Below are 25,387 nucleotides of genomic sequence, written 5' to 3'. Positions count from 1 at the left end.
GCCGCAACCTAGACCCTGTGCAGCCTATGTTTAGAATTATAGAAATTTCTTAGGTGGTGAGGAATTTGAAATGTTACTTCTTCCATTTAATCCAAATTTACTTCTTTCCATCTGCTTCTAGAGATGGCCTCTGAAACTCTATTACCTGACACACTCAAAATCTTTTTATTATTATTTATTTATTTTTGGCTGCGTTGGGTCTTTGTTGCTGCACGCGGGCTTTCTCTAGTTGCGGCGACTGGGAGCTACTCTTCTTTGCGGTGCGTGGGCTTCTCATTGCGGTGGCTTCTCTTGTTGTGGAGCATGGGCTCTAGGCATGCGGGCTCAGTAGTTGTGGCACACAGGCTTAGTTGCCTCGCGGCATGTGGGGTCTTACCGGGCCACGGCTCGAACCTGTGTCCCCTGAATTGGCAGGGGGATTCTTAACCACTGCACCACCAGGGAAGCCCTCAAAATCTTATAGTCTCTTTATGAATAAATATCAGAGTCAATCTTGTAATAAACCCTGAAAATTTCAGAATCTGATCAGTTTACATTCTCCACTATGAAAAAACTAAAGGGTTTTATATTCTTCTTTGTGCTACTAATTCAGAATAAAGCATTACCTGTTGTAAGTAAATGTCTGCTTACTTGCTGACTTGCCAGGATGAGCTAGAAGTAAACTTAGGCTTGTTTTAATTCTAGTTAAAATTTCTCCCTCTTTGCCAAGGAAACTGTCATCAGACCAGGCACGCTTACTGAGTTGGTACATTTGACCTCCAAGATAAGGCAGATGAGGATTTTGTTGAGTAGAAAGGAATAGTGGCTTTTATTGGGAGAGTTAGTATATGTAGTATATGTAAGGGAGTAGTAACTTTTGAGGCTGATGGAGTTTATATGAACCAGATGACTTTCATTTGATTCCAAAGAATTGTGTCAGTAATCCAGGTGGAAGTGAGCTTGGCTTGTATGCACTCAGCTTTTCTTTTCTTTTCTTTTTTTTTTGGCCGTGCACAATGCGGCATGTGGGATCTTGGTTTCCCCGACCAGGGATCAAACCCGCACCCACTGCATTGGAAACGCAGAGTCTTAAGCACTGGACCGCCAGGGAAGTCCCACTCAACTTTTCTTTTTAATATAACTTTAACCTCCTCTGTGAATGGAATAAAAAAAAAAAGCCCCCTCTTTTCTGGGGGCAGTGGTTAGAGTGAGGACTCAGTAGTGTTTTATGAGTCACTCCCAGAACAAAAATATCTTTCTCTCTTTCTCTCCCCCACCCATTTTGTGCCCTCTCTCCCACACTGCCTCCCTTAAGAGATCCATGTTGGGGCCTCCCCGCCCCCCATTTATTCTGTTGGCATTGAAGATTTATATGCCTCTTTGTGGATTTGGAGGCCGAAGGAATAGTTGCTGATTGGGCCTAACTGCCCAGAAGGGCACCCCCTTCACCTTCTCCATGAAATAGCATTGGTCAACCTTTTGTCCTTTGAAATTTCCCATCTCCCCACTGACTGGAAGACTTTTCCCAGCCTGTTTAAGGATCCATTGTTTCCAGGCTAACTTGCTGTAAGGCTGAGTGGCCCTTTCTCCTTCAGGAATCTTTCCATTTTCTACCACTATTCTCTTCCTCCTCTCCCTCCCCCACCCCCTACTCCCCACAGTATTCTCCCCTCCTTATTCTCCTTTCCCATCAAACCAGCTCTAACTGGATAACTAGAGAGATTCAGACATTAAATCTCTGGCTGCCAAGCATAAGCCTGGCTTTCCCTCCTTCTTGGACCTTGTGACAGTCCATGTGAGTTTGGATTAAAGCAGCCAGGAACCCAGGCCACTGTTGTCTTGCAATCTAATTTTTTTCTTCTTGCTTCTTCCTTATAGGCAAAGAAGAGGAAAAGAGCAGAGCGCTTTGGGATTGCCTGATGAAAAGCTTTTGATGCTTTCTATTCTCCAGTGGTTTCCATCTCTTCAACTCTTCCTGGTCACATATATACCTAAATGCACAGTCATGTGCCTAGGTCCTGCCTTGCAGTGAGGGAGCATGTACCCCAGGTACATCTGTGAACTCCAGCAGCAGTTTGACTTACTGCAGTTCCAACTTTAAGGTTTTTGTTGTTGTGTTGTTGTTTTTTAATTATTATTTTGCTTGTTAATAAAAAAAATAGAAAAAAGAACAGTGTGTTTTATCAGGTGCTCTTTTGAGTTCTTAGTGCCAGATTAGACCAGATAAGGAGAGCTTCAGGGGCAAATATTATAGCGAATTAACCATAATGCCTTTATCCTTTAGAAAAGAGAACAAGGAAAAGGATTGAGTATGTCCCTTTAAGCCTGTTTATTTCCTTCTCTCATACTCACAGGCATCCTTTTACTTCTTTATCCTCCATGAAGAGGCCAAGTTTCACCCTGAATCTTTGCTTTAGCAGGTTGACATGACCCACTGGAATAAGATAGGGAAAACACTGTGGGTTTTAGGAGGTGCAAAGGATATAAACACAAGGACTAGTGATTGGTAGTCTATAACGGAATGGAGTCCAGAGTCCCTCCCTATTCTGGAGTCCGGAAGGGCCCTATTTTCAAGAGTGACTTGTCTGGTTTCAGTCGAAGCCAATATGTGGGATCCTGTTGGTTATGCAGTTCAGGAAAGGAGATTGGCTGGGTACCCCTCAGAGCTAGAAGTATGGGGATGCAGAGTATGACAGGATGTAAGAGGTATTAAGCATTATTACCTACATCATTGGGAACGTAAGCTGTGGACTGGAGGCTTCTATTTTCTAGTCAAGCCTTATGCTAGTTTAGTTTGTCTTCTATTGCAGAAATATACTTTTGCAGTTTTGGTGGCAGTGTTTCTTAGATACTACTAAAATCCATTTTCCTTGCTGAGCCTCCTATTTAGAAAGATTTGGCTCTCCCTAAGCAGGGTTGCTGGTTTGCATTTGAAGTTTCATGTAGATGTGAGACCTGCTACTTAATCTTTTTGGACATGTTGGTATAGGGTTTCTCCTCTTAATCTTTACTTCTGTACATCTTTATAAGGTTGGGTTTTGTTTGGTTTTCTGATAATAAAACTTAAGAGCTTGGCACCATACCTGAAGACTTTGGTCTCATGATCGGATCCCACGTTGCTGTGGTGTAATTCCTCGTTCCCATTTCTACTAACACCTCTGTCTGGTTTTGTAATTAATAGAAAAGTAATGGTTTGATCACCTTCCTAACAAGAATCTCTTTCCACAAATTCTCTTTGGTTGCTGGAGGACAAGGACCTAAGTTTAGAATGAGGAGATCCAAAGATTGCCCATTTGTTGTGAATTTTGCCCCATTCTGAAACTTTGGAGGAATGAACAAAAAGGAATGCCGGTTAAAGTTCTTCCTCCTATCATCTCTGGCCTATACTGTCTGCCTCCCTTTTCTTCAGGCCCCGATCCTGAGGCTAGCTTTTCCTTTCTCTTACTCTGTCTCTCTGAAAACGGAACCAGAGAGAATTAGTTCAGTTTTGTAGCTTTACAGAGATCATAGATTCAGGAAGGGTTTTCTACCCAAAATAAAAAAGAGGTAAAGGAATAGAGCAGATGCTGATAACGGAGTGGAACACTAGGTCCTTCAGAAGTTTTCTTCACTTTGTCTCCTTATCCTCTATAATGTTCCAGAAAGGGATTCAGCCTCCCCACCCCCAACCCCTGCCCCCAGGATTCTCTTCCTGAAGCCTAAATCAGTCTTTTCCACACTTAAACTGGCCTTCCCCATATCTATGACACAGTGTTTCTCAATTTGTGTGGATTTTTTACTAGCCCTTTTCATCCCATCCCAGCAGCTGTTCTTAAGTTGGTCAGAAGTCTCTTACCTCCAACTCCTCTTCCTGTCTCATTGTAATCATTCCACACATATTTTTTGAGTGTGAATAGTTCAGGATGCCTATGTCTTTTTTACTAATTCAGTCTTAAAATAGTTAAGTCCCTTGAACGGCAGAACAGGCATCCAAGCTTGCAGTTCTTTATCTGGGATCCAAGTACCCTTCCTTCTTATCCCCCAGTCTCTTTAGTGTAGCTAATCTGAGATCCAGATGTAGTTAGCTGACTTCAGGCTTCTTTTCCCTGTTCTGAAGCTGTGACATTCTCTGCATACCTGGAAGCTCTTAATGAGGGAGTCTATAAAGATGCGGAGGGAACCAGCTCCGTCAGCTGTAAATCTGCACCTTTTTATGGTTCTCTAGGATCATTCTCTTTTTCTCCACCATCACTCTAAACTGCCCTTCCCCCAACCCCAAATCCTGGGAACTTACTTCTGAAGATACAAGGCTAGAAGCTTCTGTGGGGATGAGGGCTATAAGGAAGGAAGATGTGAATAAGAGCAACACTTCTTGGTGTTGAGTCCTGTTGCCATATCTGACATGAGAAACAGATCAGGGGGAAGGAAAGACCTTATATAAATAGGTGAGAATAGCTATTTTTCCCTGTTCTCTTTTATGAGGGACGCTGACAGTGTCACTCACCTCTGATTATTGGAATCCACCAAAATCTAATGTCCCCCCTCTCTTGCAACATGTCCACACTCTTCTTGTTTTCCCTTCCAAAGGGACTGAAAAATGTCAGGTTTTACAACTTTGGGGATCCTTTTTGAGCCCAAAGTACTCCCAGCTTTCTCTTTCTTTTCCTTTCTCAGTTGTCCCAGCTTTTAATTTTTCCACCTCTCAGATCACTGTTAATAGATTAGAATGAAATATTGTATAGCAACTACTTTGGTGTAATTCCTTGTTCTACCACACTCGCTAAACTGGGTCCAAGACCCTGGGCGAATTACTTAATCATTCTTGACTCTTTCTAGACTCTGTGCCAGTAGCACACCTATTGTGAAAGTTGCCGTGAGAATTGATATTATCATATTTATGTATGGAGCATAATTTTCTTACCATAGCTTGCAGAGTAATCATTCAGTAATTACTGGCTCTTAATTTTACTAGGTGACTTACAATAGAAGTATTTTCTTTTCCTTGAGTAGGTTCCAGCTAGAGGGTAGGGGTCTGAGTGGACTAGTTTGCAAGTGTGTATGTGTATTGCATACCACATATACAGATGCATTTGGGAGTTCAGAGAGTGGGAAGAGGTAGGAGGAGTGCCAATTGCTCCCTTACCCCCAGCTCACTGGCAGGAAAGCTGACGTTGTGGCTGGGGGCATCGACTTCCCTGCTTCTGCCTCACTACACACCAGAAGCTCTAAGTGCCACTGCCTGCTGGTTCTTAGCTTGGGGCCCCTGGCACAGGCAAAGACCGAGTATAGGTCAGCTCCTCATCCATTAGGTTGCAGGATGTTTGGGGATAAACGTCATCTTGCAGTCTCTTCTGTGTGTCCTCTCAATGTAGGAAACAATGAGCAATGGAGGGGGGGAAGCTATTTTTAGCTCAGGCCAAAGTTAAGGGTAGATGTAGATAAAGCAGTTCATTGGGGAGAGGATACAATATGTAGCACTTCAGTCCTCCCTCAACTTGTAGTTGGTCTGAGGTGGGGTCAGTCTGCTGACAGAACTGACAGGACGGGGAAAGCATGGTGGCACACTGAACCCACATTGTCCCCCATTCTGGATCAGATTGATGTTACAGGAACTTTCCTGTCTGTTCAGTTATAAAGCAAGATTCCTTTGCTACCCCCCACTCTCATGCCCTGGGACGTGTGCCCTAGGTATATGGGCAACATTTTTATAGTAGAATCAAAGAATACTTAAGATGCTTAACCACTCTTGGTACACTGGAAGTTCAAAGTTGGGTTGGTTTGTGGATTCTGTTGAAATTTTGCTGAGGAAACCTAGGGTCAGGGAACTGCAGGAGAATAGGATAGATATTAGCTGGACCATCTCAAGAGGACTTTTAGATCTTCTGTTCTGTGGAGGCTGGGAGAGGGTTTTGTAGTCTTTGGGACTGTTTAGGATCAAGCCTCCAGTGAAGCGTTGTACTAGGTTCCCTTTCTTTCCCATCCTCTGCCCAGCCTCCCTTGGGCTGCACGTCCCAGCCCTCGTCCCAAATGACCCTAGTGTTCATTGCTTCCAAGACCCCCATCTTCTTAGTCCTTGAGCACAAAGTTTCATTCTCCCTCAGATCCTCTGCTTCCTGGTCTCCAAGGTGTAAACATGGCGCTTGATTACGGAGGAGAGCTCATCACTGAATTCTAAACTCTTTGACTGCTTTTATTTTTCTTTTTTCAGGTTCAAGTGCTGGATTGTGTCATGTGACCATCCCAAAACTCAGAGCACCCTATGGCCATCTTTGCCCTCTGTCACATAACTTGAAAACTGCCTGATGGCCTTTTTGCAGTGGTTTCCTCCAGGAAGCCTTGATCTCAGTGAAGAAGTCCTTTCCCGGCATTCCAGTGCCCCTGTCAGCCCCATACTCCTCAGACACCCTTAACAAACAAAGGCAATCACGCACACGGTGTAACAAATACACAAATAATAATTACACTAATTATGATCAGAGGGGCACTGGCCAGGTCCACACACATCATAAGGTGGGAGAGGGGAGTACTAGTTCCCACTAGGTTGCTGGGCTGTGCCCCCAAGCCTCTTTGCCCCATGCCTCTTTGGGGGTGAGGAGGACCAGGGGAATGAGACTTCAACTCATAGATTTATGTTCATAAGAGAAAGACCCTCCCCCAAAGGTCTTTATTTGGTGGCATTAAAGGGGCATATTCTAAGTGTCCCCCAAGTCTAATGCCCCAGCTCTCTAGAATTTGTAGAGGGAAGTCACCTGATGCCTATTGCCCAGCCCCCACCCTGTGCCAAGATCAAGAGACACGGGCATTTGCCCTTGGAGGAGGCGTCTTCTGTTCTTCACTTCTCTGTTCCGTTCTTTCCACCAAGGAAATGTGAATGGTGTTGATGGTCAGGTGTATCTTGTTCTCCAAGATTGGGGCATAAGGAATGATGAAGAACGGGGCCAGAGAGGAGAGGCTGGGGGTTAGTATAGCTGCTATCTGGGAGGAGGCAAGTTGAAACACTTAACAGCCCTTGCCCGTTCTGGTACCGAAATATCTCACTTTTTCACTGTGGGAATGGGAATAAGATGCCAAAACTCACCAACATCACCTTTCCAAGGGTGGCCACATACCTTTGCCCCTTCCACCAGCTGGGCCAGGCAGGAAAGTCATGCTCTTGGGAAGAACAAGCCTTCCAGGTCAGCTCTCCAGCTTGGGCTTACTTTAGTTCAGTACTGTTTGCATCAGACCGACAACTGCTGGCTTTACTTAGAGTGACTATTTTGCTGAAGGTTCTTCCTCCCTCCTCTCCTGACATGCTCTAGGCTCTTGCCTGGAGCCAAGAGGTCTGGAGGTGAGATATGGATAGGGTATGGATCAGGAGGTTCTCAGCTCCTTGTCTTCAGGCACTGTCCAGCTGGGAGGCAGAGGGGAACTTGTACTCTGAAGCCTGTGACTCCTCTAAGCCTCACATCTCTTCACCACTACTCTGGTGCCCTGGTTATCTGTCCCACAGCGAGAGGTATTTTATGTCCATAAAGTGCCCGTGGTAAGTGCTCAGAATTCATCTCTTGGCTGTGGCGGGTGCTGCTATTTCTCATTCCATCGAGGGGAAGAAACTGAGGCACAGTGAGTCCAGAGGAGGGTGGGTCAGGATTGTGGGAGGAATGAATAGGCCCAGCTAGTGACCTGGAGTGGCAACCAGTCCCTGCCTGCTTCCTAGCTTTCCAAACCAGGGAGTCTCCATCCTTCCCAACCTCTGCCCTAACTGGCCTTGTCAGGTGCTTTTCCCCACTTGTATTCTCCCCTCCCTGCTGCCAGGTACTGCTAGATTCCAAAAATAAAAGATAAAAATAATTATAGACACTCTGCTCCTTTGTTCTACCCCCTTCCACCCTGAGCTTTGGGGTTGGGGGACTAAAATGTCCCCCTTCCAGAATCCCTTCCACCTTGGTCTGCTGGCTCTATTCCCTAGCCCAGAGCAGTGATTTGGATTCAAATGCCCTGTAACCTTCAGCCTCCTTACAACTCCTTTCTTGACCCCTCCTGACCCTTCCCAGACCTGGGGACTCTGGGCTCTCTCTACTCTTCTTTTTATTGACCTGAAGATAGAGGCTGGGAGCAGAGGCATTCCACAGGCTCTTTGGTCTCTCTCTTGGCTGGGGGGAATTTGGGCATAAGCAGGCCACACCTGTGCCTAAGTCAGTACTATGAGGGTAGACCTGAGGGTTAGTTTCGTGGCTCTCATACAGATACTGGATGTTGAGCCCCTCCCTCCCACCCCCCACCCCCCCAGCTCCTAAACCCTAACCTCTTACTGTTTCTGTGACTGCTGGAATTCAGTTCAACCCGTTTGGCTCAGGAAGGTTAAGTAGGGTGATTTTGGGTTGGAAACTTCCATGTGTCAGCCCTCTTGCCCTCTACTCGCATTCTCAACCCTGGAAGCTTTAAACAAGTGCTTAAGTAGGTGAGTATTGAGGAAGAACAGGGTTTGGGAGATAAGGGACAAATAGGGCACAGTGGGCAGGGGCCCATCTATTTCAGTAAAGCCAAATACCAAAAAATGAAAAGTCATAATAAATAAATAAATAAAATTCCCAAATCCTCACTTTTGCCCCTGCCCTCACTTTCCTTCCCCCACCCACTGCTGGAGGGAGAAAGGGAAGAAGCTAAGAATGGGTTTTGATTTTCTCTCTTACTGAGAATGGTAGTCAGGGGATCTCCCCAGACCATACCAAGCCCCTCACCTTGCCAGTGGAAGAAAGGAGGCTTGGTGTGGGGCTTTCTCAATACTGCATTTCTGTCTCCTTCTCAGGGTTTATCTCTGCCTAGTCTCTGTCTCTTCTGCATCTATCCCTTTGCCTTCTTCTCACTGCTGCTCTTTTTGTTCCTCTGTCTCTATTCCTCTGCACTACCTCTGTCTCTACGTCTCTCTGTCTTCTTGCCAAACCTTCTCACCTCAAACCTCAAAAACTCCCCACCTGACCATGCCCCCTCTTCTTCCCCCTTTCCCCCAAACCCCTCACCCCTGAATTCCCCACCTGCCTCCCTCGGTTGTATTGCACACTGCTTGGGCAGGGAACAAGGTGTGATGTTCATCGGAAGAGGTGGAGGGAGCTCTAGGGCCTGGGGGGAGGGGGCCAGGGCTGGGGGGTCTAGGGGTAGGGTCTGCTGGGGAGGCATCCTCTGTCCCCCACCTTAGGAGCAGCCACAGCGGTCCACCACCATGCCAGGGATCTTGCCGTAGATAATCTGCTGCTTGTCATTGAAGTAGAGCATGTTGATCGGGGACATCTTGGTGGGGGTACAGCAGGGCCCAGCAGAGCCTCTTGGGTTAGCCTGTTGCACCAGGTGGGTGTGCGGATACTTTTGCATGAACATGTACTCGCACTGGCCGGAGCAGTAGTTGGCCTTGTAGCGTTTAGGTGCGATGATCCAGTCCCAGCCAAAAGCCTCAAAGTCCACAGTGAGGGGGTATCGGCAGCAGCGGGACTCACTTGAGTGCTCATCGCAGTCCAGGCCCAGGTTCCGCCGGGACCGTTTTGTGTTCTCTAGCACTCGAAGCTCCATGAAAGGATGCTGGGGGTGAGGGAGAGGAGAAATAGATGTGATAGAGCCTTGCAGAGCTCTTACTCCCTGTTTCTTCTCACCTGCCCCTCAACAGGGGCATCAGAACAGAGACTATTGATTTCTCAGCTTCTCCAACGCTCCCATCCCCAGCCTGCCTTTTACCCACTTTTCTTGCCAGCTAGCCACCTCTCCCTCAACTCACCTTCCCCAATTCTGTCTCTTCTGGCAACCTGATCCTCATCAGCCCCTTGGCCCAAGGTCTCAACAACAGCCCATCTTTGTTGTCCCATGAATCTATTTACTCAAATAGATTTACTTCACCCCAAATCCAGTTTTCAACTGTTGCCTCCTTGGATCTCTGAAAAGTGATATCACCCCATTACCACCACCTAACTCTCCTCTAGAATCAGCTCCGGGCCCTAGAAAAATAATGCTGGTCCCTAACCCACTTTACGTTTCTGGTCTACCATTTCCAACACCCCACCTCCTCAGGGCCAGGTTATACATATCTGCCAATATCTCAGGCTCCCTGCTCACCAGCCCCTCGGCTCCCGGCCCCAGGGAGGTGACAGCCAGGTCTGTGCCACTGGGATCAAAGGCGTTGATCTCGATGCCCCAGTTGCTCTGTGGCTGGCGGAACCAGCTATGTAGTACTTGCTTGAAGTCGATGCTTTGCCAGTGGCCGGAGCGTGAGTGCAGGTCAATTTTGAGCGAGCGGATACGGATGTGACGCCGGCCTCCGCCCCCTCCCCCTGCGGTCCCTTCCCCAGTTAGGGGTTTCAGTCGCAAGATCTGCAGGTAGACTGTGGCTGGACGGGGCACAGGCCGGAGATAAACCCACAGCTGGGCCTTCAGTACCTTTGTGAACATCACCTTGGGGCTGAAGTGGAAATGGCAGCAGAGAGGGCTGCCATCTGTCTGCACCGCAGGGTCAGCTGATGAGAGAGAAGGGGGCACAGTATCAGCAAAGGGTGTCTGTGGAGGGGGACACTGGCAACTCAGACTCCTCAGCCTGTGTTTTCCAGTTCCTTACCCTTCTTCCCTGCCTGTCTTCTTGACTACCATGTCACTGGTACCTAGAACAGCACCCCTGCTCTCCCTGTAAGATAACGGCTCTATCAGGCCTTACTGATCTACACCCCTTCCTTAATCTGTCAGCCCTAATGCAGAGGTTCCTCTCTACCAGATAACCTGCAAAGATAGTTGTTAGGGAATTCTCCCACCTGCAGTCTTCCCTTCCTCCAACTTTCCCTAGCATGTAGGGCTCCAACTTTTCCTGAACCTTTGATGCTCTCCATAAAAGCCAAAGCTCATATCACACCTGCTGTCCTCAGGTCACCTTGCCCCATTTCTGCTCTGTTTTGTCTGGTGGCCAGGTGGAGCCCGGCACACCCCCCGAAACAGATGGCCTCAGGGAATGGATAACCCAGGGTCCAGATAGGGAGTGTGGGCTAAATTTATTCCATGAAGTAAGCCAGAATTCAAATCTAGGCTTCTTCCATCATTCCCAGCAGAAATAACACACCCAAGAGAATGGAACTACTCAAACACTCCCCATGCATCTGACTGCTCAGTCCCTTGACCCTGAGAAAAGTTCCCTCAGCTGCTGCTTCCTCATCACCATTAATGCCTCCACTTTTAAGAAAGGGAAGCACTACCTCCGTGTATTTTTCCTCCTACTTTCCCAAAGCATCAGAAATAGTATTCAGCACATCAGATCAACTTTAAATCAGTCTTCTCTCCCCTAAGCTTCCTTTGGTTTCTCAGTCCAGTGCCAATAAGTCTTTACAAAGGTTTAACATCCCAACTTTACATTTTGGCCAATTTCCCCTTGTTTTGGATCGTAAACTGACCCTTCTTGAGTTTAAAGGATGATTCTCAATGTCTGCCTCTGCTTCCATTTCATCTCCTCTCAGCTCCCCTTTCTAATCTCTTAAATCAGTTGGGAGTGCCCTAAATCATGTTTCTATTGGATATTAATATCCATTCTCACGCTAAATAGCCTGAGGAAGAGTCAGGAATGAGCTTCCAGAGCGATGTAAGGATGATCAGGAAGTCCAAGCCCTTAGTATCATGCCCAGGTCTGCATAATCATGGAGAATTTCTCATCTGTTGTTTCATCAGCCCTCCCCCACCCCCACCCTAGGAGAAGGAGGATACTTCAAGCGACTTGGGGAGGAGTACTTAAAGATCTTCACATATTCGGGGCACAAGACAAAAAGTTCCTTTGCAGCTTTCCCTTGGTTCTTTTCCAAAGTCCCAGGGCACTGGTAGTCCAGTTATCCTCCAGCTGGAGCTTCAGTGAGAGTGCGGTGGGGTAGGGTTTGGGGAGTGGAGAGAGGGGATTAGGAGAGCCCCTGGGGCAGGGTAGCTGCTGGTGAGATGGAGAGTGGCAAGCAACAATCCAAATAGCGTGCTATGCCTAATTTCAGTATAGGGGTGGTTTTATTTCCCTGCCTGTCTTCACCATTAGGTACTAACCTCCATGAGAGTAGACACTGTGTCGATGCTGTTTCTGTTTTGCTCACCATTGTAGCATTACTGCCTCCCATAGCACCCGGGCAGTGTTCAGTAAGTGCATGCTGAATGAACTCCCTAAACTCCCAATCTTAAATTATATAGGCAAGTGCCTGAAAGTTCTTCCTGGCATCTAAACACTGTTCTTTGACTACAGTTGCAGTGGGTTTAATCACTGCCTGACTCGTTAACCAGTATCTGACCTTATTCACCAAGCTTCTCAGTGCCGCCGACAATAATCCTTGCTTCACAGGAGTGCTGAGCATTAAATAAAGAATGCGAAAATAGCAGTAGTTTCTCAGCTGGTTCATCTCTAGTTTTCTAAACTCTAAACATATGTCCCTATGTAAGTTGACCCAAGGCTTAGTAATGGGGGACTGGGCTCCAGGGCCCCATCTCTCTAAGTCTTTGGTTCCTTCAGGCAAAGTCCCCCATCCTCACCCCCGGGAATCACCATACACTTCTCCCCCACTGGATATGAGGACAGTTGGTATCACAGGGGGACAGGATGAAGACATTTGGAGAAAGAAAAGGGAAAGGAGAAGAAACAGGGGACTGGAGATGGTGAGGGAGATAAGAATAGAGGAGAGACAGAGATGAAGGCATGTTAGAAGAGGCTGGCAGAGAAATGGAGAAAAGAAGGAAGAGAGTGGAAGATCATGGTAGGGGGAGAAGAAATAGGTTTGGGAGCTGGAGAACACTGGGAGAGGAGGAGGGATGCAAAAGGAGTGAGTGGGGGTTAAGAAGCTGAAAGGAGGGAAGTAGCTAAGACTAGTGGGGTTGAGAGAAAGGTTGGAAGGAAACAGAGGGAGAAACAAAGAAACAGGTAGAGCCACAGAGGGAAACAAGGGGCTTGAGAGAGTCCCCAACACACACACAGGCCCAGCTCCCAAAGGGAGGGGAAGGAGCCACATCTGTGTTGGATTGATCCGGGTTGGTGGCAGGCGGCAGGTCAGGTTTAGGAGGCGGCTCTGTTCTGGAGAGAGGTCATTGCACTATTTTCAGCCAAAGCCCAACCCCCTCTCTGCTCACCACCTCCTCCTCTGCCCTCACGCCCCGCTCCCAAACACCAAACACACTTTCCTTACCCTGGCTGGAAGGCCTAGGGGCAGGAGGTTGGACTGAGAGGGCAGGGGCCTCTTGGTGTAGGGAGGAGAGAGAGAAACTGAGGGGCTGGGCTTGGCTCCCAGAAGGGCAAGGGGGCTGGGTTCCCAGGATGAAGGCTGTGGTGGGAGAGCCTGAGAGGGTGGAGGAACTAGGGCAGGCACTGCAGCCTAGGAGAGGTGGGGGCTGGGGTCCAGGGTTGAGGGCTGGGGGAGGGGAGGAAGGGGGAGGGGAGCAGAGGCCATCGCTGCTGACAAACACCTCCCCCGATTAGCAGAGCACAAGTCTCTTATTAAAGCGGGTCCCTGGGGATTAGACTATAAAAGTCTCTTTTTCCTTTTCCCCTCTCTCCCTCCCCGCCCCTCGGCTCCCCCTCCCTCCCTTAAGAGCTCAGCTTGGCTCTTAAAGGGGACGTACAATACCTGGATGGAGACCCAGTTCCCTAGTTATCCAAGTCCTGGGGTGGCAGAAGGGTAGAAGCCGAGGTGGGACCCCACCTGCTGGTGTCCTTCCCCGTCCTCCCCAGCCCCTGAGTCTAACCGGCATTTCCCAAACTGTGTGTGCAGTGTCTGTTCACTTCCTGCATCCCCATTACCAGAGCTAACTCTGGGCTCAGGCCTATTGGTTAAGAGATGCTAGGGATAGAATGAGCAAGGGAAGTCCTCAGCTCCATCACTCATTCTGGAAATCCTCACACACTGCACCACACAGACCAAAGTATCTTTTTCCTCTGCACCCTTCACCTTCTTCCAGCAAACTCTTTTCAGAATCCCTCTACCACTCTCTGTTTCTAACTCTGTTGGTATCCCCGCCCCCACCCCTGCCCTCAGCCAGTCTCAGACTGACCCTAGCTTCTATAAAGCAGACGCCTTAAGAGCAGAAGGGAGACTGAGGAACTCAAGACCAGATCCTAGGCCTTCCCACCCCCCACCTCAGGTTAGTTTCCTAGTCCTCCGAGAGTTCTTTACAGCCCTGACCGGTACTGTGGAGTTAGGGTCACAGAAAAACTGGTGGCAGTGTGAGGCACTCAGCCTCCCGGATGCACGCCTGGGTTCCTGTGCCTCTCCCTGGGGGTCGGGCCACTAGGACTCCCCTCAGCCCCCGGCTTTTTATGACCCATCTGCCAATAAACCGGTCTCCCCCTCTTCTGTTCAGAGCCATAAAACAAAACAGTTGTGGGGTCGGGGGCGACTTGCCAAACCACTAGGGCATAAGGGAGGGCCTGGCTCCCTAGAGTTGCTGGGATGGGGGAGACCTCAGTGGGGGAGGGGAAAAGGGAGTCATCTGACCTTAGGGGGAGCTGGGGGGTTTGGGGGGGGTGGACAGTGTTGGCCTGGATTTTCCAGGCCATAAAATTTCAAAGCAGCTCAAGTCTATTAACATGTTCATCTTCCGTTTGGCCAGGGACTAGGATGCCTGGGTCCCCCCCTCCCCCCCCATCTATTGCTTTCTTTATCCCCCTAGGTCTTCCTCTCTCTCCTCAAGTCTGGTTTCGGCTAAGGGCATGTGAACATGCGATACAACACTAAGGTTTGAGCTGCCAAATCGGAGCCCTAAGCCCCAGCGCAATGGAGTTGAGTTCTCTGAGCTCGGTTAGTACCAAGAAGGCACAGCTCTCCCGGCCCCTTGGGAGACCTGGTGTCAGAAGGGCTCCCGATGGGACGGGTGCCAGCTGGGCTGACGGGAGAGATACAGGGCTCTGGGATCTCATTCCTGGGAGAAGGAGAGGAGCACTAGGTTTTCTGAAGCCCGGGGGGCGCGTTGCAAAGCCCAAAGTGGAAGGGGTGCTGAGTTGGTGCCAGGGCCATTGGGAGGCGGAGAGCACGGCAGCCCGGCTGGGACTGCGGGGGTTCCGAAGCCTCCCGCTTCTGTTCTCCAGCCTCTCCACCAGGGTCCTTCAGGACTGAGTTGCTGTCCCTTGCCCTCTGCTGCAGGGGGACCCCAGCTTCCCCGAACCCCCCACCACCACCACCACACGCACACACACACAGGGTGGGAAGCGGTATCTCGCAACCCTTTCCGTTTGCCCCCTCACCTCCGGGAGCGGGGCGTGCACACAACTCCGCAGCCCATCTCCACAGCTCGAAAAACTTGTGGAGCAGCCCCCGCCCCCCAATCCATCAAGTTTTCGCAGAAAAGGCTTTCCGGCCGGAGCAACCGGGAGCTCCCCGCTTCGGAGCGGGAGCCACTCACTTTCCCGGAGCCGGAGTGGGAGCCAGCACCCCACCGCTCATGCCCCGCCTCCCACTTACTCTCCTGGGCCATGCTAATGACAGTCTCGGTGGTGGCGTGGTACTCGTCCTCCTCCAGGAAGTCCTCGGGCTGCAGAGCGTCGCCCTGGAAGTCGTGCAGGTCCAGGATCTGCTGCAGCGGCGGCGCCTTGGGCAGCAGCTGCTTCACCACCTCGCGGCTGATGTTGGGCGCCTCCTTGAGCCGCAGTTTGCTCAAGATCTGCGACTTGATGCTCTCCAGGCGCAGCTCGCGGCTGTGCTGCCGCCACACGCACACGGGGCAGCCGTCGGGCTCGGGCGCCACGGACGGGGCCGGCCGGCTCGAGCGCTCCCCCCCGGCCCCCGCCGCCGCCGCCGCCGCCGCCGCCGCCGCCGCCGCCGCCGCGGGGCCCTCGGCCGCCTCCCCCCGGGGCCTCAGCTCCAGGGCGAGGAGCAGGAAGCCCAGCAGCAGCGGGGCCGCGAGCACCATGCTGGAGGGGAGGGGTGGGAGGACTGGGGGGCGGGGACGCCGGAGTCCCGCGGGGAGGGGGCGGAGGGAGGAGGGAGGGAGGAGGAGGGGGTCCGGGCGGCGCGGGATTGGGGGCTGCCCGGCCGAGGGGGGGCCGGGGGGGCCGGGGGCGGCGGGCGCGCGGGCGGGGCGGGCGGGCGGCCGGGGCGGGCGGCTGGGGGGGCCCGAGCCCGGGCCAGGCCCTTTATAGCCCCGGCCCCCGTGTCGTCAGCGGCCGCGATTGGCTGCGGAGCCAACAAAAGAGGCAGCGCTGTCATCCGAGGCGAGAGAGGGAGCCGGAGAGAGCCGAGGAAAAGAGAGAGAGGGAGGGAGCGAGGGCTCAGAGAGACGGAGAGACAGAGATATTGGGGTGGGGGAGAGGAAAGGAGAGAGAGAGAAAGTCAGAGTCAGAGAGACCAAGGAGAGACTGAGAGATAAAGGGGGGAAGACACAGACCAGAGGCACAGAGATAGAGCGGGAGGAAGAGGAGGGAGAGACAAAGGGGGGAGGGGGAGAGGGTCAGAGGGGGGAAGACACAGAGAGGAGAGACTTAACTAGAGACAGAGAAGGAAAGTGACAGGCATAACTAGTGGGGGAGTCATGAGACAAAGATAGGGGAGAGAGACTAGAGGGAGGAGAGAGGGTATGGCTAGACAGGGGGGAGAGCTGGAGGTCTACAGATCCAGACCACAGGAGGTCAGGGGTGCATAGAGATGGGAACAGAGCAGAGGAGCTGATGGGACGGAGACCAGAACCCTGGGAATGAGAGAGGGATAGAAATCAGGAGGGGGAGGCGGGGGAAGCCCAGAGACTGGGCAGTACCAAGGGAGCCCCTTGGTAGACACAGAGAAGGCAGACACAGAGGATCAGGGGAAGGCAGAGATGGCAAGACAGAGACTCCTGAGGGAAGAGACAGAGACAGCCCAGCGACGAGAGTCAGCGTTGGTGGGAGCATTGAGAGCCCAAGGGGGAGGAGGTGAATTTGAGCCCAGAGGAGCCCCAGCTATCAGAAGTAGCCCAGTACCAGAAGTGGGGAGGGTGTGGAGGGAAGAATCAGGCTGGGCTCATCAAGGGGATCAAGAAGCAAGAGATGGACATGGGGGTTAGTGAGGAAGAATAGGAGGAGAAGAGACCAGGGACAATCTGAGAAGGTGGAGAGCTGGTGGGAAGCCCTGAGACCAGAGGAAGACTTAGAGCTGGGAAGAACGTGTACTTGAAACTGAGGGTTGATAAGGGGATAAGGGAGTCAGTAGGCTGGAAAAGGCAGGAACTGGGGACCCACTAGGGGAGGAGTGCGAGGAAACAGGGCCAGAGACCACTGTGCTTGCAGAGGAATCTGGACCTCTGGATTTTTGGATCTGCAGGGTCTTGGAAGTCTGAGAAGGGGCTTGTAGTTGCAGGGGTGAGGATGAGAGAGAGGTCTGCCTTCAGATGCCTTAGTTGGAGAACGTAAGTCCCAAGGGGAGAAACCCAGATGTAGGACCAGCCCTAGTCTTCAGGTGTAACCCTGGGTACAGCCAGAGGGCAGAGTATAAGAGTGCCAAGGTATTAAAATGCTCCTGAAGTGCTTAACTTCTTCTGGTTCTGCATACCTCTTCCCAGACCTCAGTTTCTTCAGGCTGATTTCTTGAGTCTAAAGCCCTAGAGGTCAATAGACAAATAACCAGTAGATTGAAAATATTTGAGGGGATCAGATCAGATCTTGCTTGCTTCCTGGCACACACAATGTTTACTGAATACGTGGATGAACATTATTGGGCTTCTCAGGCAGAACAGAGAGACATTGGTTTCTGCTTTGCTTTAGATGGAGCACTGGGTGTAAGGACAGAGTTGGTCTGGGGAGCTGGAGTGGAATGAGGTTAGAAACTGGGGGTCCAGGTGTGAAGGAAGAAGGTTGGGTAGGGATGAGGAGGACCAAGCTGGGGAGCTTTGAAGAGATGATCCAGTCCATGGAGAGCAGGAACTAAGACTGCAGCAGAATGAAAAAAAGCAAAAAAAAAAAAAAAAAAAAAACTTAGACAGCTGGTTCCCTCCAAGACACGAGCATCTCAACATTTCATCAAGTTTTTTCATCTATAAAATAGGATCACATTGCTTGCCCTCAACTAGCTGTGAGGATTACACAACAATCAATTAATAGTGGCCTTCATGGGCTTCTTTTTCAGGATGATTTGCTTTCCTTTCTGATTTCCCAGAGCAGTGATTACCTTCACCACATATTCTGGCATATCCTGTTCTCCAAAATGTTCCTCTGATGTCATTTCCTCAGCAAAATTGCAAACTCCTTGAGAGCAGAGGTGGTGTCACCTCTTTCTCCCTCAGAGGAGGTGGCCCAGCTTTCACTTCCCTACCAAACATGTAGCTAGCGGCAGGTCTATGAGAGATGCAAAGGTAAGTAAGACTTGGCCCCCTTTTTCAGGGGCCAGATGCCTCCTCGATATCACCATCTGGACACACCCTCAAATATCATAGATTAAATATGGTAAACAGAGAACTTCTCTCCCCTGAACTGTGCCCCCATCCTGCTCTGTTTGGTTTTAGTGAATGACAATCACCCAGGTCAAAAACCTGGATGTAGCCTTCACCCTCTTTCTCTTGATCATTTCCGAATCTTTGCACAAGTTGTTTCCTCTTCTTGAACAACTCCCCTTCCTACCTCCACTCCCTCCCTCCACCCCCCTCAACTTACTCTTTCTTCAGGTCTCAGTATAGATGAGATTCTGGACATGTCTTCCAGGAGTCCATTCCTGACTCCCAAGACTAGAGTAGATGCTACTCCTAGCTATACCTGCACCATCCTGTGTGTCATGGAGGTTAATCACATAGCTTCTAGACTCAAACTAGGCTGCCTGGGATCAAGCCCCAGAGCTCTCCCCCTTTTCTGGCTGTGTGAACTTGGCTCTATGCCTCAGATTCCTCACCTGTAAGGTGGAGATAACAATACTGTACCTCTTTCATAAAGTTATGAAGATTAACTGCCTGACACACAGTTTTAAATGAGATAATTAGTCATTACTACTACCTAACTTAGCCTCACACTGTGAGACCCAAGAGAGCGGGAGCTTTTATCACCAAAGTATTCCTTAACGGCTTTGAATAAAGAATGAATGAACCCTGCTCACTGGCTCTGGTCAGAGCCAGGTTAGGGAAAGAAAACTGTATATTTATGGCCATAAGGAGTTATGGGTACCTGCCAAATACTAGAGAGCAAGAGTCTGGAACTTGTGAGACAGAAAGGATTTTCTGCCTCCTGGCTTCCTCCCGCTGGTTACAGGACTGCATTTAATCCAATGAGTGGGCAAGACTGCCATCTGGTGGTCGAGTCTGGAATTTCTGCTTGGAGGTGGGTCTAAAACGACTTTTTTTTTTTTTTGCATACTTTGTGTATTTTCACTTTAGATTTCTAGTCCAAGAAGTTCTATATCATAAAGTATTAAGCCTTGTTTCTCTCTCCACCCCCTCCTAGATCTTGCCACTTTCCTTGAGTTCCCTCAGGCTTGGTACTGTTGGGTTCCCTTGAGTTGTAGGTAAACCTTGGGAGGTCTCTTTCAGGAGCTTCAGACTTCCAGCTGCCCTAGACCCAGTCCCGAGGAGGGGACCCTGCTGGCTTTAAGGAAAAGGAATTTGGAGAGATGTGGACATTTAGATCCTTCCTCATCACGACACTAGCTAACCAGGGTTTGGGGCCCCGCCCACTGCCCTGGTCTCCCAGGCAACTGTCTTCCTGCCAAGGGTGCCCCTCTCCCGGTGTTACCCAGGCAACCTTCAGGCCCGCCTCCTTCAAGGTCCTGACTGGTTCATAGCAAATGTGGGTTGGGGCGTAAGGGAGGCACTGAGCTTTGAAGGGTGTGAGCTGCTGGGAGAGAAGGAGGGATGAGGTTTCAAGAGCTGCTGTAGGCAAGATGTGCTTGTGTAGCCCTGGGTAGAGGGTCCCTTATGTTACAGCCTCAGGAAAAGGAACTGCAGGTCCCAGGAGCTGGTCACCAGGGTCCGAGGCCAGAGACACCTGGACCACTTTCAGAGCTGCAGACCCCAGCACTGGGAGCCACTGTGAGGAGGAGGGGCTCCTGCTATCCTGCACTGCTACCATGCACCAAAACTGCCTTGTCCATCAGAGCTGGGCTTAGTGGGCAGTAACTCATGACCTCTAATCCCATCTCTTCTTGCTTCGTCCTCCTAAAGACCCTATTACTAGGGTCAGTGGACTCATTCCCTGGCACTGCAGGTCCTTCCAAGGAGGGGAAAGGCTGGGCCATTGAGAAGCAGCTGGGAAGGGGGGGGCTTCCCTAGGAGGGGCTTTCCCCTCCTGGCCCTCCCAGCAGGAGCCTCAGGGAATGTGGTGTGGGGAGGCTATTCTGGGCTGGCGAGAGTTTGTTTGTGGAATGGGCCCCTCCCAGGTCCCTGCCCACAAACCCTGAAGCCCTCAGAGAGAACCTCCCTGTGTAATTACCATCTTCTCCCACACCACTGTTCTAAACCCTATAATTACCCTGCCTGGATTGTCGGGCAGGCCTGTTAACCTCTTTAACCTCGAGGCCCTCTAGGAGAAGTTGGAGGTTGGAAAGAGGGAGCCAAAGACTTAGCGTTTTGGAGGGAGGGGGTGGAGGTGGGTGGGATACAAGTGGGGAACCCTGAGAATCACTAGGACTCACATCTTCCTCCAGTGCCTCTGCCCCCATCCGCTCCCCCTACCTTCTCAGGGCAGGCCCAGCCCTCTCAGTCCTTGGGTGTGCCCTCTTTCTACCTTCACTCTTAGTCTCCCCAGGCCTGCCCACCTCTTCCTGTCTTTCTTTCCTGTTTCTCCTTCTCCAGGCCCGTGGTAGGGTCCTGCTGGTGGCGGTGGCCAAGGCTGGCCCCTTGGCCCAACTATGCTGGCAGGAGGCACCACTATTCCAGCTGTTGGTCAAAGAAAAGGAGGGGTCTGAGCACAAAGTCTGCTTCTCCAGGGACTTCAAACCCCTGGTAGATGTGCTGATCCAGCCCCAAGGAACAGAAACCTGGGCTAAACACCCCGCCCCGCATTGCCTCTTTCTCCTTTCTTGCAGATTCATTTATTTTTTTTTAAGATTATTATTTTTTTGATGTGGACCATTTTTTCAAAGTCTTCATTGAATTTGTTACAATATTGCTTCTGTTCCATGTTTTGATTTTTGGCCGCGAGGCATGTGGGATCCCAGCTCCCCGACCAGGGATGGAGCCCGCACCCCCTGCCCTGGAAGGCAAAGTCTGGACTGCTAGGGAAGTCCCTCTCCCAGATTCTTGTCTGCTACCTCTCAGGAGAAACTTTAGTTGTGCTGACTCTCAGGTGGAGACCACGGCGCTCCCGAGCAGGCCCTGGTCCAGACCCACACAGCAGCCGAGCTCCTGGCCCAGGTGGTGCATGGAAGGCCAGGGGCTGCAGATGCCTCTCCTGCCCGGTCACCAGCTGGGCGTCTGGATTGACCCTGTTGTAACAGTGACACAGGCTGGGAGGAGGCTGGGACAGAAGTCAGGCAAGGGTAGGGGGAAGGAGTGGCCAGAGGTCAGGGGCTGGGGGCCCCAGGAGCAGTGAAAGAAATGGGTAAGAATGTGGGGGGAGAGCTGAGGATGCAGCCTGGCAGTGGGGCTGGGGTGGAGCCGGAGCTGGAACTCTGGGCCAAGGCCAAGTTGAGTAGGACCTAAAGGAGGCTGGGTTGTCCCTCCCAACCCTTTCCTTGGCCATCTCAAGTGGGGCGGCGTCCAGATATTTCTCAAAGCGAAGTCATCGTAACTCCCATGAGTCTAAAAACAGGGTATGATCAAGACTTTATCATTCTTAAGGTAACAAAATTGATCCCCTTCATTCTCCTCTGATCCTCCCAGCTACCCTGTGAGGTGAGGGAGTAGTCTCCCTCCTGCGTAAGTGGCAGAAAGCTGAGGCTCGGGGAGGGCGAGAGTTTGGTCCAAGTCACCCACTCACGTGGAGGAGAACGTGTCTCTCACCAAGGCTTCTGACCTCAGGGCGCTGCTTGCTGACGGCGAACGTGGTGCACCCAGCCCCGGAGCTGGTGTGTCAAGACCCTGGTTCTCATCTGCGGGTGGTGGCTGAGTCGGTGGCTTCATCTCTCTGGGCCTTACTTTCCTCACAGTGAGGAGGTAAGCTGACTTTGGCAGTGATGATGTTCTTCTGGGTACCATGGTGCGCTGTGACTGGAGGCCCCTCTCTATGCCCACAGACTCCAACAATCAGAACATCTCCAACCTTGCCCTTGTTTTGATCTAACCCTACCATCTAGGAGCTGCTATCAAGCACCCATGCCTCCCTCATATCCAAAGCTGGGGCCTCTGGATTGAAATCTCAGGCCCCCAATTCAGACCCAACCTCTTGACCTTAAGTCCCAGCATCACCCTTCCTACCTTCCCCAGTGTAGAGATGCACCCTTTTCCTTTCTCTCTCCCATCCGTGTCTCCTCCCCTTCTTTCTCTCCACCCCCTCCTTCATGTCTGTTTCCCCTCTCCTATCCCCCAACCTCTCCCTTGTCTTCCACTCTCCTCTATTTGCTCCTGTATCTCTGTGTCCCTCTCCAACCCTCCTCAACTCTTCCCTCTCTTTCCTCCTCTCCTTCCCCATGCCTCCTGGCTTCTCTACCATGCTCCCCTGCCCCCAAGGGCTTCTGCAGGTAGAAGTTCCCAGTTCACTGGGGCCTCTACTACCAGGGCACCTGCATCTTATCTCTGAGCCGGCCCCTCCCAGTGGGGCTCAGGCAGGGGTCCTGCTGAGTGGAGGGAAGAAGGTGTCTGCAGCAGGCGCTGGACTCTGTACGGATCTGAGCTTTGGGAGGCCTTGGGCGCTGGCTACAAGCTACTGTGTGTTGCACTGGGTCTGGCCGATGCCTACATGCTCTCAGATGGCAACCACCCTTGCTTGGGACACCTGAGGCCCCCATGCCCTGCTGCTGGCCCTGGTTGGAGAGCTAGAGGGCAGCCTGGCTCTGCTGTGTGGGCAGGGGACAAGCCCACCCCACTCACCCACCACCAGCCAGTGCCAGGCGCTGAAGGGACAGAAGCCTGAGCTAATCAGGCGGCTTGGTGGCATTTCTGGACACTAGCACTTGGAGTTGGTGCTGAAAGCTCTGAAGGCCAAGTCTGAGGTCAGCCTCCTCCCCACTCAGAGGTACACAGGGCTCTATGCCTACTTCCCAGGCTAGAGGGGTAGGCCATTCTCTTTTAAAAAATTGTGTTAGGGACATAGAGAACAGACTGGCGGTTGCCAAGGGGGAGGGGGCCGGGGGAGGAATGGAGTGCGAGGTTGGGGTTAGCAGATGTAAACTTTTTTTTTTTTCACTTTTTTTTTTTTTGGCCTCATCAAGGGATCTCGATGAGGGATCTTACTTCCCCGACCAGGGATCAAACCCGTGGCCCCTGCAGTGGAAGCACAGAGTCCTAACCACTGGACCGCCAGGGAATTCCCCAAGCTTTTATATATAGAATGGATAAACAACAAGGTCCTACTGTATAGCACAGGGAACTACATTCAATACCTTATGATAAACCATAGTGGAAAAGAATATAAAAAAAGAATGTATATACGTGTATAACTGAATCACTTTGCCGTACAGCAGTAATTAACACAACTTTGTAAGTCAACTATACTTCAATAAAAAATTGTGTTAAATAAAATAAAAAAATAAATTAAAAATTATGCATACATAACACAAAATTTACCATTTTAACCATTTTTTAAGTGTTCGGCGGCTCTAAGTATATTCACGTGTTGTGCAATTGTCACTACCATCCATCACCAGAACTCTTCCATCTTCCTAAACAGAAACTGCATACCCAGTGGGACAGTAACTCGCTATTCCTCCCAGGCCCCGGCAGCCACCACACCAGCCTCTGTCTCTGTGAAGGTGACCAGGAATGGACTTTTCTTGCCCTCTCCCTTCCAGCTCCACACAGGTCTGTTCTCCAGGGTTTCCCGGGCCCCATTCTTTCTCTGCCATTGCGTGACCAAGCTGCTGCAGTACTCTACACTGGCCACAGTTTGCTCCCTGCCCTTCCCCTGGCGTTCCTCTAGGAGGGTTCCATTCTCCTGACCTTCACCTCAGCTCCACCCCTGCCTACCTGGCTGCCTCCACTCCCCACTCAGCAGGTACGTGGGAGCCTGCCCTGACATTGCTCTGGAAAAGGCCACCTCATCCAATGGACTTCTCTGGCATCTCACCTTTCTTTACTATTTGGTGCTTCTGGCCACTGTCCCCTCCTCCTGTCATGGAGTTCTCTTTTCTCTTGGCCTCTGAGAGAGAGAGGAAAAAGCACGGGCTTTGGAACCCCCAGAGATATGGGTTCAAATCCTAACACTGCCCTTTACCTGCTTGGACTCTGGGCACATCACTCCCTGTCTCTGAGCCTCAGTTTCCTTATCTCTAAAACAGGACAAATCATACGGACCTCACCAGGTTGTCATGAGGATTAAATGAACTCATGGCTCTAAGTGCCCAGCACAGTGCCTGGCAGAGTGCAGGGGTCCGGCTCCGCAACTTCCTTTCCCTTTCAGCTCCTTTACTCCCCCATGTTCCTTAAACATAAGGGTTTCCCAAAACTCTGTCTCTGTTTTCTTCTCTTGCTCTGGCCTTCACCCATCTATGGATTTAGATATCACTTTACATATATATATATATATATATATATATTTTATAATTTTATTTATTTTTGGCTGCGCCGGGCCTTTGTTGCTGCGTGTGGGCTTTCTCTAGTTGCTGTGAGCGGGGCCTACTCTTCGTTGCGGTGTGCGGGCTTCTCATTGCAGTGGCTTCTCTTGCTGTGGAGCACAGGCTCTAGGCATGCAGGCTTCAGTAGTTGTGGCGCATGGGCTTCAGTAGTTGTGGCTCGCAAGCTCTAGAGCGCAGGCTCAGTAGTTGTGGCCCACGGGCTTAGTTGCTCCGCGGCATGTGGGATCTTCCCGGGCCAGGGATTGAACCTGTGCTCCCTGCATTGGCAGGCGGATTCTTAACCACTGCGCCACCAGGGAAGTCCTAGATATCACTTTTTATCTCCAGTCTGACTACTCCTCCCTCCCGAGTTTCACATCCCCAATTCCAGGTGGGACATCTCCACCCAGCTGCCTCTCATGTGCCTCCTGCCTTGGGTGACAACCACCTCTCCCCTGGGCGCCCAGGTTTGGAAACTCTGAGTCATCTCAGACTCTTCCCACTTCCTCTCCTGCTCCCACAGGTAAGCAGTCACCCCATTCTTTGATCTTCCCTCTCTGAAGGGTTTTTCCAAGGATTTTCCCCTCCTTTCCCTGGTTCTGGCCTTCATCAGCTCTCCCTTGGACCATGATGTGCCAGCTACCCTCCAGACACTCATCTCTCCTTTCACGATAGGGCCAATCCCAAGAGAGTTCACCCACCCTCTCCCCTCTGCCTCTAGAACACACCCCACACAGCCACTAGGTTCTCAACAGTCCTGTCACCTAGACTGTCTTCTTCTTTTGCTTCATCTATTGTTTTATGAAGTATTCCAAAATAAATTACAGACAGGACATCTCACCCTTAAATATTTTAGTATGCAACTTTAAAAAATA

The 25,387-nt window shown here is 50.9% G+C and overlaps 2 protein-coding genes across 2 annotated transcripts in view; one reads left to right on the top strand and one right to left on the bottom strand.

Annotated features, from left to right (window-relative positions):
• SARNP (SAP domain containing ribonucleoprotein) overlaps window positions 1–2,150 on the top strand; it is a 52,143-nt gene extending 49,993 nt beyond the window's left edge. The window contains exon 11 of the mRNA XM_022571922.3: window positions 1,858–2,150. Coding sequence (XP_022427630.1) covers window positions 1,858–1,899 — 42 coding nt within the window. The 3' untranslated portion in view covers window positions 1,900–2,150. The remainder of the gene's footprint in view (window positions 1–1,857) is intronic.
• A 6,080-nt stretch (window positions 2,151–8,230) lies between these two features.
• GDF11 (growth differentiation factor 11) lies at window positions 8,231–15,825 on the bottom strand. The gene is made up of 3 exons (XM_022571916.3): window positions 15,378–15,825; window positions 10,042–10,439; window positions 8,231–9,513 (listed from the first exon to the last, which is right to left on the bottom strand). The coding sequence occupies exons 1-3, from the start codon at window positions 15,823–15,825 to the stop codon at window positions 9,133–9,135; spliced, it is 1,227 nt and encodes a 408-aa protein (XP_022427624.2). The 3' UTR covers window positions 8,231–9,132.
• Between the last annotated feature and the right edge of the window lie 9,562 nt (window positions 15,826–25,387).

Source organism: Delphinapterus leucas, chromosome 11 (genome assembly GCF_059928025.1).
Source record: "Delphinapterus leucas isolate spDelLeu-1000000601 "Yukka" chromosome 11, BTC_Dleu_Yukka2, whole genome shotgun sequence".
Lineage (NCBI taxonomy): Eukaryota > Metazoa > Chordata > Mammalia > Artiodactyla > Monodontidae > Delphinapterus > Delphinapterus leucas.
Note: the sequence above shows the minus strand (reverse complement) of the source record. Positions and strands in the feature narration are given on the sequence as shown.